Source organism: Pipistrellus kuhlii, unplaced genomic scaffold, assembly GCF_014108245.1.
Source record: "Pipistrellus kuhlii isolate mPipKuh1 unplaced genomic scaffold, mPipKuh1.p scaffold_m20_p_10, whole genome shotgun sequence".
In the NCBI taxonomy this organism is placed as follows: domain Eukaryota; kingdom Metazoa; phylum Chordata; class Mammalia; order Chiroptera; family Vespertilionidae; genus Pipistrellus; species Pipistrellus kuhlii.
Window position 1 is genome coordinate 8744654 of NW_023425405.1, and position 17689 is coordinate 8762342.

At 34.9% G+C, this 17689-nt stretch overlaps 1 protein-coding gene across 7 annotated transcripts in view; it reads right to left on the minus strand.

Moving 5' to 3' along the window:
- Positions 1–17689, minus strand: part of POT1 (protection of telomeres 1) — a 59808-nt gene continuing 42119 nt past the window's right edge. For all 7 annotated transcript variants that reach the window (XM_036425902.2, XM_036425950.2, XM_045576501.1 and 4 more), the window contains 8 exons: positions 17384–17440; positions 15562–15718; positions 12783–12988; positions 9395–9530; positions 7760–7848; positions 5249–5340; positions 2985–3090; positions 1–1122 (listed from right to left, as the gene is read on the minus strand). In XM_036425902.2, coding sequence (XP_036281795.1) covers positions 1010–1122; positions 2985–3090; positions 5249–5340; positions 7760–7848; positions 9395–9530; positions 12783–12988; positions 15562–15718; positions 17384–17440 — 956 coding nt within the window. In that variant the 3' untranslated portion in view covers positions 1–1009. The remainder of the gene's footprint in view (positions 1123–2984; positions 3091–5248; positions 5341–7759; positions 7849–9394; positions 9531–12782; positions 12989–15561; positions 15719–17383; positions 17441–17689) is intronic.

Below are 17689 nucleotides of genomic sequence, written 5' to 3' on the forward strand. Positions count from 1 at the left end.
TGAATTATGTGCATTTATTCACAATTGAACTAGAAAAATCTGCATCTCTCAGTCTTTAACAAAAAATATACATAAATGTACACATATATACAGTTATATAGAGTAGTTTTTAAAAACTACATACTCATGGTTTTGTTTTTTCAGTTGTTTTAACAGTATTTCTCCTCCTCGTTCTGTGTTTTATAGATAACCAAATTATTAGAATTTATCAGCTCTAAGAATTCCTGACAGTAATGATTGTGCTCATTATTCTTAGAATACATTGGCAGTTCACAGTTAGTTACAGACTCATAAATCAAGTTTAAAGGAGTGATAGGTAAACACAGGTTAAAAAAAAAAAAAAAAGTACACCACGTTCTCAGCACCCAGATACATTCAAGGTGAATCTGATCACTTTCTTAAGTCATGATGAAATAGAATGACTTCTAAAGAACACCGCGACTCATTTGAACAAGCGTTTTTTTGAGGGGTATTTGTTTAAGCAGATCCCTTTGTACAAAACCAAAACCAAACCAAACCACTATGCACTACATACCTTGAACTCAGCCAAAGCTCAGATTTCAGGCAAGGGTATCTTCTAATCTTATAACCATGCTAAACTCACACTGCTGATCTAAAAACCTAGGCAGGAAAGCAGCTCAACCAGGAGTGGGGGATGACAGAGAAATCAGTGGCAAACCAATGCAAAAGGAACTTTAATGCAGGGAACAAAATAGCTTCTCCAAAGGTCTATGAAGAGAAAGCAAAAGTCTTCATTTACTCATTCTCTCTCTTTCTTTTATAACCCTAGCTGCCATCATACTGGATATTTTTGAGTAACAGGAACATTTTCAACTTACAACAAGGTGTTAAGATAACACAATGTCTATTTTTAAAAAATTAAATGGTGTTTACAATGGAAAATAAACTACTGAGTTAAAACTTTTACATGTTTATAGCAATCTCAGAGAAAAAAAAATACTGTTTTTAAAATTACATTAGTTTACATCTGCTAAGTTGAATGTCAATATTAGATAACATCATCTGCAACTGTGGTGTCAAAAATCTGATAGCAAATTTGCTGCTCCTTTCCACTTCTGACATTATACGACTTGATGAAGCATTCCAACCATGGGTATGTATCTACAAATCCAAAAGAAAATGTTACTTACCCATTAAAATTAAACAAGTATCTCTGGCATATCTAAGCATAATACTTAGCTAGAAAAATTAACATATTTAATTTGAAGATAGAAAAGTAAATAAATATACTTATTAAATGTAATGTTATCTACTCTTCCAAATTACATATGTTATTATTTTATAGTGATTCTGACTAATTTGAACTTTTTCTAACATCAGGAAAAAGTAATGTGGGATTTTCAGAATGTCTGATAGAGAATGTTATAAATTACCTCATTCCAAATTTTTATTCCTTTTCCCCCTGCTAATTGTTTACTAATCTGTTTTATTTATTTACTCTCTTGGTTAACTGCAGAGAAACAGATCAATCTAGAATTTCTCAAATCAGCTGAACGCCTTACATTTATCAAGGTAAAACTACAGGTACCAAGTACTGAGTCAATGCAAAGTTGGCAGCCATCGATGCCATTTCCAAGCTTTGGTTATGACCACAACAAGTCTATTTAAACACCTAGAAAGGTTTCTGAAGGTTTCCTTCAAATTTGAATTTGAAAGATATTTAATCTAGTCTTCAATATTGGCGAGTGTCAAGCAGGACAGACTATAAATAGGTAAAATATTACTGAAAAATAATTTTGAAGTATGTTTCAAAAGCCTACCAGACCTGTGCTCTTTGAAATGGCAGTTTTATTTCCAGATATCTATCCAAAAGAATCTAAATAGCCAACAAAAATTAAAACTGCCATCAAATAAATGTAAGTTAAACTTTGTACAAATGTATAAAAAACTATCTTTGTAGAATTGCTATAAAATGTATAGACTGACCAGGGAAAAATAAAGCCTGATTAAAAATAACCTATAAGCCCAGCCGGTGTGGCTCAGGGTTTGAGTGCTGAACTATGAATCAGGAGGTCATAGTTGGGTTCCTGGTGAGAGCATGTGCCTGGATTGTGGACTCAATCCCCAGTAGGGGCTGTATAGGAGGCAGCTGATCAATGAGTCTCTCTCATTATTGATGTTTCTATCTTTCTCTCCCTCTCCTTTCCTCTCTGAAATCAATAAACTTATGCTTTTTTAAAAAAACTATAAAAGTTAAATGAACAGTTAAATCTATAGCTGGTAAAATTTGTTACTGATAGAATATTATTAAAACATTATTATTAATATACTATCTTAATATTATTTAGATCTGCAAGTTTCAATGTAAAAACAGATAATGGCCACAAAAGGAACACTCAGTTGCTTTAGGTAAAGTAATCTATACAATTTGACCTGAAGATTTGGGTGATGAACCAAATGTTAAATCAAAAGCAACTAAAGCTGCTAAAAATAATGAGTAAAATAAAAGACTGTAAAATCTGAATATAGTTAATACTGAATAGAAAATTTACCAATTAATTAAACTGGCTAAAAGGAGTTTGTTATAGAAAATGTTTCTTATAAAACTTTCCTCCCTGATAACAAAATTGCAAATAAAATATTTGCATGTATAAACAGAGTGTCAAATGTGCTTATTCTCAAAACTGCCTCCCTTTTATTGTATTTCAAAATAATTAAAAAACCTTTTCATTTCAGGAACTATGATTCATACCTATTTTATAGCTGCCACTGTCTTCATCAAAAGGTACATTATACACTCAGCAAGCACTACTTAGTAATTTATTTGGATTCACATTTCAAAGTTTGCATGTGAATAAAGCCTGATTAAAAATAACCTATAAGCCCAGCTGGTGTGGCTCAGGGTTTGAGGGCTGAACTATGAATCAGGTTGAGTGCTGAACTGTGAATTTAAAAGTTCATAAATTAGATATGTGCTGGCGCTATTTTTTTAAAAAAAATGAATGGCAAATACTATGGCTTACCAATTTTTTTCCCTGGAGGACAAAGCATATTCATAATCATATCCATACTTTCCTGAAGGTAATCATTGGTTAGGATTTCTGATGCTGGAATATGGAAGAATTTGTCCTTAAAAAATTATAGAAGAAAAAGGAAATTATATCAATCTTTAATTCAAGTTATAATTAATATAAAAAGGGTGGGCAAAGTTTACATTTGTACAGACATTCTTTTGAGTTAATAGGGTTATTGTAATAATCATAATCCTGTATATTTTTTTCCATAGGAACTGTAAACTTACTTTTGCCCACCCCTGTTTTATTACTATCTAATTAAAATAATCTAGACTATGTCATGCTATCAAGATTCCAGAATTCATAAATGACAGTGCTAGTCTGAACTCTAAAATCTGATTTACTTTAATAACAGATTTGAGATATATAATTGGATTAAATGGTTCTGACTTAACAATAATCAGAAAACAGGGAGGGTTACTATCTAATAATATATATTGAGTGCCTAAAACATGTATTAAGAGTACAACATATTTATTTAACTTTTTCCTCTTCTACCGTGTTTCTCCGAAAATAAGACATCCCCTGAAAATAAGACCTAGCGCAACTTTGGGAGAAAAAATTAATATAAGACACTGTCTTATTTTCGGGGAAACAGGGGACTAGAATACGAGGAGGAAAGGGATTTTTCTTGCCTTGCTCACTGCTATGTCTTTACCACAAAGAATAGTGCCTGGCACATAGCAGGTGCTCATTAAACATTCATCTAATAAATGGACAAATTGTTTAGGCAGGAGAAACATTCTCCGCCTTACCCCAGATTCTTTCACAAGGTGTATGGTAAAAAAAAATGATGTTACCAGCCTCTCCCTTGGCTTTTGGGAGGTCATCTTTAAGCCCTGGGATGTCATGCCTGATAGGAGTGCCCTTGTTTGCTGGGGTCACACTGGATAGTCTAACAATGTGAGTTTGTGTCAAGCTGTATTAGCTTGACCACTGCGAGGGGGTGAGGAGGAAGGCTGGAGACTGTCACGTGTACATTCATCCACGACTACGTGACGGGACTCCAGTGAAAACTCTGGACACTGAGGCTCAGCGGAGCTTCTCTGGTTAGCAATGCTCCATGTACCCTTACACACTGTTGCGGAAAGTAACTCTGTCTGCTGTCTTCTACAACACGAGAGAGGACAAAAGAAAGTACCACATTCAAAACTTTCTTGGATTCTGCCCTATGTACCTTTTCCCTCGGATATTTTAATCTTCATTCTTCAGCTGTAATAAACTATAATTTTATTACAAATGGTGAGTAAAACTAACAAGTAAAATAAAGAGACTCATAGATAGCATGGGGTGTAGGTGGGTGCAGCTGGGTATGGAGTGTGGAAAGACTGAGCAAAAAGAAAAGAAAAAAAAGATTGCCGAATCGGGTTTGGCTCAGTGGATAGAGCGTCGGTCTGCGGACTGGAAGGTCCAGGTTGGATTCTGGTCAAGGGCATGTACCTTGGTTGCCGGCACATCCACAGTAGGGGGAGTGCAAGAGGCAGCTAATCAATGACTCTCTCATCGTTGTTTCTAACTCTCTATCTCTCTCCCTTCCTCTGTGTAAAAAAAAATCAATAAAATATATTAAAAAAAAAAAAAAAGATTAAAAACTCCTGAACATAGACAAAAGTGTGGTGACTACCAGAGGGAGTGTGGGAGGGGAGGTGAGAGGGGGAAAAATAGCTTTCAGTAAATTCTGTGGGTCTTTCTAGTGAATTATCAAAACTAATGGTGGTCGTGGGGACCTGTGAAGCTGTAACCTGAGTCAGAGTGAGGATGGTCGGGAAATCCCAAACTTGGGATTGTTGCTGGCAATGAGGGTGGTCTTGTGGAAAGCTCCCTAGCTTCCCCCGTGTCACTATCTCCTACCAACGTAACTGTGCTCCTCTATGAAATGCGGAGGCTTAAGAAGCCTGGGAATGCTGACAGTTAATGCCTAGAGGGTGTGGCTATCCTCTGCCTTTTGCTACTGGAACAGATTTTTTTTCTGGGTGATATAAAAAAATGACTCTCCTAAAACTCCTATTCCTCAATTTTTCAATTTTTGGACATTAAGATTTATAGTATAATATCAAAAGAGAGATAAACACATAGACAATTTAAGATCTACACACTCATATTTTTTTCTATGTTGCCTTAAATCTTGTTAGGAATCAAGCAGATATGAATAAATGTTAAAATTAAAAAAATATTATTTTTAGTTAGAAATATCTTCACCATCTGTTACTTACAGAATCCACGAGATAAGCTTCCAATACTCCTGTTCCATCATCAAGAGTGAATGTCATCACAAACATATGTTGAAGGGGTACAATACCCAATACTAGTGAAGGGAAAAATAGAGGACATGATACGAATTTGTTTTCTGATAGTATGTACCTGTTAATTTTGTCTACTGAAAGAATTTAAAAGAGAAAGAAAAACATATACATACTATTGATTATATATTTTTGTTCTCTAATATCGACATATTGAGCTCATTTTAGAACATTACAATATATTTATATAGAGGCAATGACTTATAAACAGCTATATATTTTTTTACTAAATATTAACATACCTTTAAAATTAGTTGATCTTAATAGAAAACTTAAAAATTGATTAATGAAATTCAATTTATTACGTTAACCTTATGAAAGACAAAAATAAAGTACCAGCCGAAACTGGTTTGGCTCAATGGATAGAGTGTCGGCTTGGGGACTGAAGGAACCCGGGTTCGATTCCAGTCGGGGGCATGTACTTTGGTTGTGGGCATATTCCCAGTAGGGGGTACGCAAGAGGCAGCCGATCGCTGACTCTCTCTCATCGATGTTTCTAACTTTCTATTTCTCTCCCTTCGTCTCTGTACAAAATCAATAAAATATATTAAAAAATAAATAAAGTACCAGAATGCTCTGGAAAATAGCATGCAGGTCAATACTTATGACTATGTAACATGTCTTTCCCCTCTGTACTACAGGCATAGGGATCACTTATTTTTTAAGAGACATCACCAGATAAATGGACAAAAATGTCGGAATCTGAGATTTCATAATTTACTAAGATGAAGAAATTAATGAAATAATAAATCATATGAAAATTTACAAGTTAAATGAACATCTTTGTGTTTCGAAATGGAAGACATTCAATATGTTTATAGGATGGAATAAACAGAATTAATTAGGGGGCAACTAAGAAGAACAAATTAGGGCATACAGTTGTGCAGTGATTGTTAATACAGAGAAATTGACTTTTGGGACTTAAGGGGTCTCAATAGGTTAACACTGAGCTAAAACCAAGAAATATGAACACAAAACCTACTCTGAGGAACCATACAAACAGACAACTGCATTAAGGATAAATAAGACAGGAAGACTATGCTGTCTGACCGGAAGCTCATGTGAAAGTAACCTGGAATTTCACTGGGCCACAAACAAAGTAAGAGATAGCAGCACCGTATAGCTGAATTAAAAGAGAAGGAAAACAAAACCAAGTATACAAATTATTATAAAAATTAATATAATCTATATAATAAGTTCTTTACAACTTGGAACTGTGGCAAAACAACATATAATAAAACCAATTTTACCAGAGATTAATTGATATAAACAAGAGTTAAGTTCCTAAGGCAACTCCTCAACGTTACAAGTAAATGACAATGAACAAAATTATGTTATTCAAGAACCTGCTGTACAATGAAATTTTCTGGCCATAGAGAAGCAAAGTGTCCAATTTTAGGGAAATAAAAGTTTTGTTTGTATTCTGAAGTGGCCAATATCTGCAGCCCTATTTCCAGCTTTGAATGCTAAACTTTGAGGAGAGTATTGGTAAAGTGAAATGTTTACTGAGGAGAAATAAAATACGAAGGAATGTGGGAAAGTAACAAAGGAAGTGAGATGCTTGCTTGGACAAATAAAGACTAACTGAAGGCTGAACAGATATTTTCAAATGTACAGAGTCTGTTGATCTTTGGAAGAGGGAACAGATGAACAGATAAACTCTAATTCTAGTAAACAGAATGTGGCCCAGGTTATAGGCAGGCACAGTTTGCCTGACTATCGGAAACTGCCTAAAAACTAAGGGAATATGTTGCCTTGCAGTGAATGAGTCCCCTGTCACTGAAAGAGTTCTAAGCCAAGGCTAGGCGACCAGTTAAACATGTGAAGTAAAAAGATAATTGTTCCAGCTAAAGACTGTGTTGGGCAAAAGTTGTAATAGCTACTGGTATCTTGAACTCTCTTTTAAATTCAAGGTACTATGAGCTAAAGAGATTTTTCAGAAGTTGTATTTGTGGCCGAAACTGGTTTGGCTCGATGGATAGAGCGTCGGCTTGGGGACTGAAGGGACCTGGGTTCAATTCCGGTCAAGGGCATGTACCTTAGTTCCGGACATATCCCCAGTAGGGGGTGTGCAAGAGGCAGCTGATCGATGACACTCTCTCATCGATGTTTCTAGCTCTCTATCTCTCTCGCTTCCTCTCTGTACAAAATCAATAAAATATATTAAAAAATAAAAGAAGTTGTATTTGTGATCAGTACTTAATACTAAAACAAATTACTGAACATTAAAATAAAAGTAAAAATTACAAGATACTGGCAGATGCTTGAAAGTTAAGTTTCCAAATATTTTAAGCATTTACTTTATACTTTTATTACAATCACTTTGCTCTGGGTTTTACTATATCCACAAATACTGAAATATAATCAGTGAGATCACCTGACATAAAGAGAGTAAAATTTGAAGGACAAAGAAATTTAGCTAACCTTCTGCCACAGAAGAAGGAATCCATGATGTTTTATCAACCAGATTATTTAGACTTTGTATTGGTTTCAAACTAGAACACCTTTTACATCTGAAATTAATAAGACAAAAACAAACATTTTAAGATAACTTATTATAACTCATTTCATATTATAACTTATTTTTGCTGTTCGAGTATGCACATTTAAAAAAATAAATTAAAGCCAAAACTGATTTGGCTCAGTGGATAGAACACTGGCCTGCGAACTGAAGGGTCCCAAGTTTGATTCCAGTCAAGGGCAAGTACAATGGTTGTGGGCTCGATCCCCAGTAGGGGTCGTGCAGGAGGCAGCCAATCAATGATTCTCTCTCCATCATTGATGTTTCTATCTCTCTCCCTTTTCCTTCCTCTCTGAAATTAATAAAAATATATTTAAAAATAAAAGAAACAAACAAAATTTGATAAACTTTTATTTATTATTATTCTCTAAATCCTTACCCAAGGACATGCTTGAGAGGGGGGGAGAGAGAGGGAGGGAGGGAGGAAGAGAGAGAGAGAGAGCAAGAGAGAGAGAGAGAGACAAAGAGAGAGAGAGAGAGAGACAGAGAGAGAGAGAGAGAGAGAGAGAAAGAGAGAGAGAGAGAAAGTGAAGGAAGAAGAAAAAGGGAAAGAGGAAGTGAGAGTAAGGGAGAAACATCAATGTGAGAGATAAACATCAACTGGTTGCCTTTTGTGCGTGCCCCAACCGGGAATCAAACCAGCAACCTTTTGGTGGTACACAGAATGATGATCAACCAGCCATTCTGGCTGGTCAATAAACTTTTAGTTTTGAACTAATTGCTGGATAAATCTTGATGAACTTGACTCTGAGGTTATGAGACCAATGAGAGATATAATTAAAAACACCAGGCACATCAGAGTAAAAATAGCTATAACCCAGACTTTAACTCAGTGGCACACTAGTTCCAACTTATACCTGAAGTTTGATATTTTGTATATGGAACAGAACTGAGGACAACCTCCACATGCCTACCAATGACTTCAGCAGTCACAAGCATACTGATATTGTGACTGCAGGATGCAGTTTTCAGCTGAAATCGAGATTTACATATTATACCAATGAATAGCAATGGCTACAAATACAGGAGTATGCAAGGGTATAAGATGTATTCTCTAATTCAAGGTTCTCAAAGCAGAGCATTTCCAAGATGATTGTTTCATCAAGTGAAGGAAAGGAGATGTTATCGCCACTACTTCCTTCCAAAGGTAAAAATCTATTTCTAGTGCCTAATGTATTCTCATATGTTCCAATTATTCAGTGGCAACTAACTTGTAACTTTGTGCCACAGAAATTCTGGAATTCAATCACTTCACGGTCACTAGGTTGCAGCTCTGAACTTTTCTCTATAAGTAGTTAAATCCTTGTGAAAGCAAACAAATGATAATTACTCTCTGGGTAGGCTTATATCTAGCACATTGTAGGCACTCAATAGATATGCTATCAAATCGATAAATATGTATGAAAAATCTAGTACATATAAATTGGTATTCAGTTAAGTATCCACTGACTATTCAGAAACAAGTGGGTAAAATAATAAAAGTAAAAATTACTCTTGAAGTATTTTTAATTTATAAAGTTCCCAGGTTAAAAACATACCCATAGTGATGCATTTTTCCTTGGATAAGGAATGGTACTGAAAGGTCAAGCAGTTCCAGGTCCTCGTGGCCGGATCTCACAGGGATTACACTGTGAAACTTGTCTGCGAGTTTGTAGATTTCACTTAGTGTACCTCCTAGTAAGAGAATAAAAAACCCTTCAAGTAGCACAAATATCATGTAGGCAAAATGCAAGGTATAGTAAAAGAGAAGACAAAGCCATGAATTTAGAGACTTAATACATTTATACATTCATTCTGAAAAATGATTTTGTAAACTTTAGGTTTCTACACAGAAACCAGTGAACAGAAATGCTGAGACTTGAGCAAAATACAAGGCTTATGAAATTTTAATCATCTTCTTACATGTATACAAGTTCCTTCTGAGGCCAGGAACACTTGATTTCAAAGAATCAAAAGAATAAAACTGAAAGGCAAAGTACACAGGATTCTCCTTATTAAATTTTCTATTACTACTAATGTCTAGGCAAGTTCAGTCTGAGTTTGAGATAACTCTTCTAACTATCAGGTAGACATTATATTTAAGTAAAGATGCATAGTCCAAGTAATATGAATTCCTGTATAGCGCTGGTTCATTTTTCCTGGGAAAACCACCTCAATTACCTCAATTCTACGACAGGGTGAGCATTAAATCCATCACGTTGGCTGAGAAGAAACGGGATTATGCCTGATGGTGAGCCAATATCACAAGGCAGCATTTTCGGGGAAAACTCACACCTCCTGGTACCTTTTCTGGTGTACTTTTTACTTAGATTGATAATTTTCCTTACTAGGGAATAAGAATATGATTTATGAAAGTACTTCGGTGTATTTCCTAAAATCTGTATAATATTAGTAACATTAAAATTCAATTGTGATGGGCAGCACTTCTGGCAACTGAGGATGTCTAAAAATTACACTTCTCCATAAAGACAAAATGAACACTGGCAAAATGGTCAAACTCAATTCTTCCAGAGCTCTAGAAATTCACCAAAGGCTCGAAACAATGCAAGGATAGACCTCCCCCCGATCCCTCTGTCTGCAGCTCAATGGGAACTGGGAACCACAGCTCTGCCAGGTCACACTGCAGTTAGTCAGGTTAGGCAGGGCTACAATACTCAGAAACATAATAAAATAAAATAAAAATTACATTTTGATAAAACCTTTTATATTTTAAAGAGCTTTCAACATACATTTTAAATCTTTGTAAGGTAAAGTATTCTTGCTTTGGATGTACTTATTTATTTAATAAATACTTACTGAGAGCCAGTTATATGCCAGGCATACTATGCCAGGTGCTGAAGGTACATAGATTAAAGTAAACGTGTATCCTGTCCTTAGGGAACTTACATTCTAATAAGAAAAAACTTTTATGAACAGACAGATAAAACTCAAATATAATACAAGAAGAAAAGTGCTTTCCTGAAGAAATACAAGCAATCTGGCTGGTCAATCAGAAAAAGGGCTTCAAATGTATAATTGCTCTTTAAGTATTCCACATGAATTGCTAAATAAAGGAATTATTGAATTTACTTCTGAAGATGTACCAGAGCACAGATTCCCAGGAGAGCAATGGAGTGACAAAGGGCACAGAGTAATACACAGGGTAAGGAGTTGCCACCAGTTCACAGGGCTGGAGCGCGGGGTGGGAATTGTGGGAGCGGAGGCTGAGGGTTTGTGGCTGAGTGGTAAAGACAGGGTCGGGAGCTAAAGGGACTTTGTAATTCAAGCTTCCTTTGGCCTTCACAGCCACCTGGGCTTCGGCACAGAATTCTGCGGGAGGCAGTGTAACACAGGAGGCCTAAGGCACACAGCACGCCCTCTGGTTGGCCCTGGAGAACAGTTCTTACAAACCCCCCAGGACCGCGGCTTTGTTTTTATAGCCTGCAAATACCGACTCCATTTTTTTACATGCATGTGTCTGTGTTTTTGTTTTGAAATCCATCTCCTGGTACAGATTAAAATATTGCTAATGGAATAAGTTACCACATTTCACTCATCAAAGTAGCCAAATTCTTTAAAGTGCTAGTATATGATCACGTGGGTAGGGAGCAGATAATTGTCTATGCCACTCAAGCATATGCAACTAGGATAAATTTTCTAAAAAGGAACTGGGCAACATTTACTTAATTACTGTGCCCTCATAATTACACTTTATCCAAAGTTCCTCACAGAGTTTCTAAGTCCAACAACTGAAAATGATTCGGTTCCACCACTTACCACCAATATTGGGAAAAACATTTAACTTCACAGTTCAGTTTTCTCATGCATAAAAACAGCTTATAATAGTACCAAATGTATAGGATTGTTGTAATGACTTAATTATTACACAGAAATTAAAGTAGTTTCTGGTACACTATAAATGTATTAAAACAGGATGCCCATGAAGATGATAAAATGTCTATTCTAGATATACCTATTTTTCTAAAAGGATTCTGTATTGCTACAAAATAAATACAAAAGTGTCAGTAATAACAATGATCATAACCCACTGTAATAAAGAACATTCGTTTAATGCAACTACAGATTTCTATAATGAAAATTAAAGATGATGTTTTCCTTTTATTATGGAATATTCTTTTAAAAAATATATATTTTTATTGATTTTTTACAGAGAGGAAGGGAGAGGGATAGAGAGTTAGAAACATCAATGAGAGAAAGACATTGATCAGCTGCCTCTTGCACACTCCCTATCGGGGATGTGCCCGCAACCAAGGTACATGCCCTTGACCGGAATCAAACCTGGGACCCCTCAGTCCGCAAGTCAACGCTCTATCCACTGAGCCAAACCGGTTTTGGCTTATTATGGAATATTCTTAAGAAAAAAAGTGTCAAGGAAAATAATGAAACTTTACACTTAGCATGGGAAAAAATACGTGGTAAATATATTAGATAAAAAAAAGACAAAAGTGGAAAAGCAATGCAAAAACAAATAAGACTCAAATTGCATTTTTTTAAAACATCTTTACTTCTCTCAAGGGTCCCTTCTTTGGTTAGATATCAACAGATGATACCTATTTCATTTTACTTTTATGAAGCAATAGTGACATCCACAGGCCAAGTGTACATCACAAGCAGCCCCTTAATTATTACTCACCTTGATAATCAGCTTGGATTTAATCAAAATTATATTAAAAAATTCAACAAAATGAACAAATGCAAACACTCAAGTTTAATGTATAATTTCAAAATGTCATTCAGATAAGTTTATACATGTGTGTATGTATATATTTGATTTAGTTGTTACTGATAATATATTCCATTTTATGAAATTTAAATTAACAATATTTTGGCTTAATTTTTCCTAGGTTTCCCCTAAAATATGTTTAACAATTAGAGAAAGATATAAGAAAGCTGTAACCTAATAAAACAATAACTTAAATATCTTACCTTCTATCAAAATTAGACAGTCATTTGAAAGTGGAAGAACCCCATTATTTTTCACAAAATGAACAGCTACTTGTCGTTCTCCCTGATCTTTAGTGGTCCAGACTTTCGAATCATATAACAAGGTATTTTGTAGTTTGGTATCAGGAGTTTTAGTTGTGTTCTCTTGCAAAATTCGATCTAAATCACCTTCCTGCAGAACTTCCTGCCTAAAATAATCAACAATGAAAAAATACAAAACATTTGGCATAAGCTTGGAAATTCAAATTTTATAAAAATCCAATTAAAAAAATTGTTTATGTGCTGAAGAGCCAGCTACTTATTTTAAAATATGGAGATAATTCACTTTCCTTATTAAAGACTGTTATTCAACAGAAAGATATTTGTATTTTATGGCTAAGTAGCTCCTTATCAATAATTACATTAACCACCAGCAACTTTCTTGCCTGGTTTTGTGATATCCAAGTTTTTAATTATAATTATTTCTAGCACCAATTTGTTCTCCTTTGTAAGGAATGCTCAGCTTCCCAGTAGGATAAGAAAATGCAGCCATCCCCTTCTTGTCTTCAATCCACTTAACACCTAAGAAATCTCAGTCATGCGTTAATGTATGCCCGAGTAGAAATGGCATGATCTGGAATCAACCAGCTATGCAACTTTAGGTAATACCTCTTAACCTTTGTGAGGCAATTTCCTTATTTGTGTAAAAAAAAAGATCAGAGAGGATGATTTCCCCCCACACACACAAAGTTAAGCGATTTTACAGAATTTGACAAACTATCATTTGATAATGTTTCAAGAACTATCTAAAATCTGTTTGATATTTTAATTATATCTATAATTTAAAATTCAAATGGGCAGAAAACAGTCCCCCCTTTCAGTTAAGAAGACGTGATTAAAAATCTCTACAAATAGTATTACACTTAGATTTTTAGAGGGGACTATACATATATTAGTGTCCATGGAGGCATACTAATAAACACAAACAATATATAAACACACAAATATAATTGAGATGCATATATAGTATTTATGCATCATATATTTAAAGGGAAAATTGTTGAGCTAATAAGTACACATTCATTCTAATGTGTTATACAGTTATATGTTTACCTCTCTCTATATATAAATCTGATATGCAAAAAGACCAAACAGTGGAACAACCAAACAACCAGTTGCTATGACGTGCTCTGACCACTAGGGGGTGCACATGGAACATGGTTTGACTGTGCAGGGATGGTGGAGCTAGTAAATGGGGGTGCCAGACCAAGGTAGGGCACTGGAATCTGTCATCAGGGTGAGCCCATGGTGGTTACTGAAAATTCTTTGCTCCCATGTGCTGTGATCCCGCCCGCACCCGCTGCTGGCACCTGGCACTATTCTCAATTGCTCGGCATCAGCAGCAGGTACAAACGGCAGCTTCCGGACCCAATCACCCCTGAGAGTTTCTTCATCTCTCCCTGCTCCTAAGGGGCAATTGGGGCAGCAGCCACTGCTCACACCTGCTGCTGGCACCAGCCCCAATTGCTCTGTGCCGTCAGCGCCATAAGGGTGTGGGAACAGCAGCAGCGGGAGAGGGGCTGCCTGCAGACAGGGGACTGAGCATCACAGTCAGAGGGGCCGGGAAGGGGCATGGAGGATGGGCAGGGACCTATCCCTGTGCCCACCGCAGCCTCATGGCCCACAGTTCCTTTCAAGTGCACAAATTCATGCACAGGGCCCCTAGTATTATAATAATTGATGTTTAGAATGAAGACTTTAAGGTATTGAGAAATTTTCTATTACTAACAAGAATTTAAATTGCATTTATTATATTGTCATTATTAAACAGGAGAGAAATATTTCCAACAAGGCTTCCTATTTTAAAATTTTCAACTAACCTTAGTCTTTTCTATTTAAGAATTTTAGTTGCTTTGACTATTTGGGGTCTTTTATAATTCTATACAAATGTGATGATTATTTATTCTATTGCTTTAAAAAATTTCATTGGGATTTTGATGGGATTACATTAAACCTATAAATTACTTTGGATAATATGGGCATTTTAACTATATTGATTCTTACAACCCATGAACATGGAATATCTTTTCAATTCATTGTGTCTTTTTCAATCTCTTTTAATAATGCTTTATAATTTTCAGTACATAGGTCTTTCATGTTCTTTGTTAAGTTTATTCCTAGGTTGTTTTTTTTGTTTTGTTTTGTTTTTTTGCAAATGCAAAAGAATTGTTTTTTTCCATTTATTTTTCTGAAATTTCATTGTTAGTATATAGGAATGCAGTGGGTTTTTGTACATTGACTTTGTATCCTGCAACTTTACAGTATTTGTGTATTGTTCCTAATAGTTACTTGGTGGAGTTTTCAGCGTTTTCTAAGAATCATAAAATCATTTATTTTAATAACAATGTCATTCCAATAAATTTAATTTAATTAAAAAGAATTATAGTAGTTAATAGTCTATTTTTAAGAATATTTTTGTGACAAATGAGTAAGTATCCCCAAATATTTTAACAGTTTATTATTTGTCTGCATTTGACAGAGCTACTAAATTGAATTTCACATCTAAAAGTAACCCCTACTTTTATTTGTTTTTACTAAGAAATATCAGAAGAATTTACTTTCTAAGAATTTAGTATTTTCTCTTTAAAATGTTACCATTTTATCTAAATATAATACAGAGAATCACAATTTACTCATTTCCAGGACTTAAAATGACATGTCTGAAAACATATATACATATGTATTATGAAATGAAATTTGTATTATTATGGAAGATACTTACATTGACTGACAGTTGGGACAATAAAGTTTAACCGACTGAAAGAGTCTTCTGGGTTTGTACGATCTCAATTTTGCACGGATGCGATATCGTTGGGGAGCTTTTTGATTCAAAATGGCACATAGTGGGGTGTTCTCCAAATACTGATGATCTGTAAGTACTATACAGAAATTTTAGATTAAGGTAGAATAATCTATAAGAATAATAAGTATACTCATGACATGAATCTCATTGAAAATATATTTTAAAAATCCAATTAAATTGTATTGTCAACCTTAATACGATTTTCCCACGTTTATCATCATCTCCATCTGTCTTTACCTCTATCTCTTTCTCCACATATACAGGGTGTCTCTCCCCCACCCCCTTCCCCAAAGTATTCACATTCTAACAGTTGATATTGTGTATATACATTTTTGGGGGACACCCTATCTTACAGATACGTAATTCATTTATATGTGTGGGTATATATATATATATATATATATGAATGCTTAGAGAATAATTTCCAGGCATCACATCCCTTTATCCCTAAATATTTCAGTGTGTATTTCACAAAAATAAGACTTCATTTATACAATACAACAGACTTTATTCAAATTTCTCCTATGGCCCTCTCATAATGTTCTTATTCAGAATTTTATTTCTGAGTTGAGAATCCAATTATGAGCCATGCATTTCATTTACTTCTCAAATCTCTTTAGACTCCTATCATGTTGAAGAATGGTTCCTCAGCTTTTCTGTCTTTTATGACATTGGTGTATTTGAGAAGAGGCCATTTATTTGGTTGTGCCTGTCTTTTCTCATGATCACATACAAAATATGCATTTGTGGTGGGAATATTACTATACAAATAATATTGTGACCTTCCTTCTCAATGTATCACAGCAAGAGGCATAGGATATCAGTGTTTTCTTTCCTAGGGATTCAATTTTATTGGTTAAGGTGCTGTTCAACAGATTTCTTGACTATAAATTTATTTTTACCCTTTTTAATTAATAAGAAAGCAATTGGGAAAATATAAACATCCCAATTTTATTAAACATTAAACATTAAAAATTCCACTAATTTAGGACACACTGGCGATTCACAAATAAATCAATTACTATTACGGTTGCAAACTGTGTGTGTTTGTTTTTCCTAGCTTCCTCATTCCTTTTATATTCATTAGCGGCCATTCTATTTTTAATAACAGCGCCCAGGCCTGGCTGGTGCTGCTCAGTGGTGAGTGTCATCCCTTGCACCCAGCATGGGGTTAGATTCCTGGTCAAGGGCACTTACCTGGTAGATTCGATCCCTGGCCCTGGCCAGGGTTCCTGTGGGAGGCAACCAATCAAAGGGTCTCTCTCATACAGATGTTTCTCTCTCTCTCTTTCTCTCCCTTCCCACTGTCCCTCCCTTCCAGTCTCTAAAAATAAATAAGAAAAAAAAAGTTTGAAGAGTTTTCCATTCAACTTCATTTATTTTCTTCTTTTATTTACTATCCACATGAGCTAGTGGATTCTACTTTATTCAATAAGTTCTATTCCACTATTAGTATTTTTATTTTGATGCTCATTTTGAACAATATTTGACATGTTCCATCATCAACTGAGAATTTCTTTTTTGGGTTTCATTTTATGCTAGTTAGGATGAGGTAGAAGTACAAAAGATAAATATACGTATGTTTTTGGGATTTTGATGGGATTACATTAAATCAATAAATTGTGTCGTTGGATATCTGCTCTTAATATTTAATAGAAATGAATTTGTTGATATGTGTAAGGACAGATTTAATATGCTCACAATTATTCCGTATTTCAAAAATGAAACATGGTCGTCTTACTTGTAGCTGATAGTTGTTGACATCTTTCTACCTCATACAATGATACTGATCCAGAGCCTATAGGAAGAAAAAGGAATAGGGAATTATACAGTTTTAAAATCCATTAAAAACTATAAAACATTGCAGAGAAACTGAAAAAATTTAAACAAATAATAAAATATGCCATGTTAAGGAATGGGAAGTTTCCCAAATTACTCTGTAGATTCAATATAATCCTAATCAAAATTGCAGATCAACTGTAGAAGACAAGCAGATTCTAACACTGAGGTAGAAATATAAGAATCTAGAACACATCTTGACATAGAA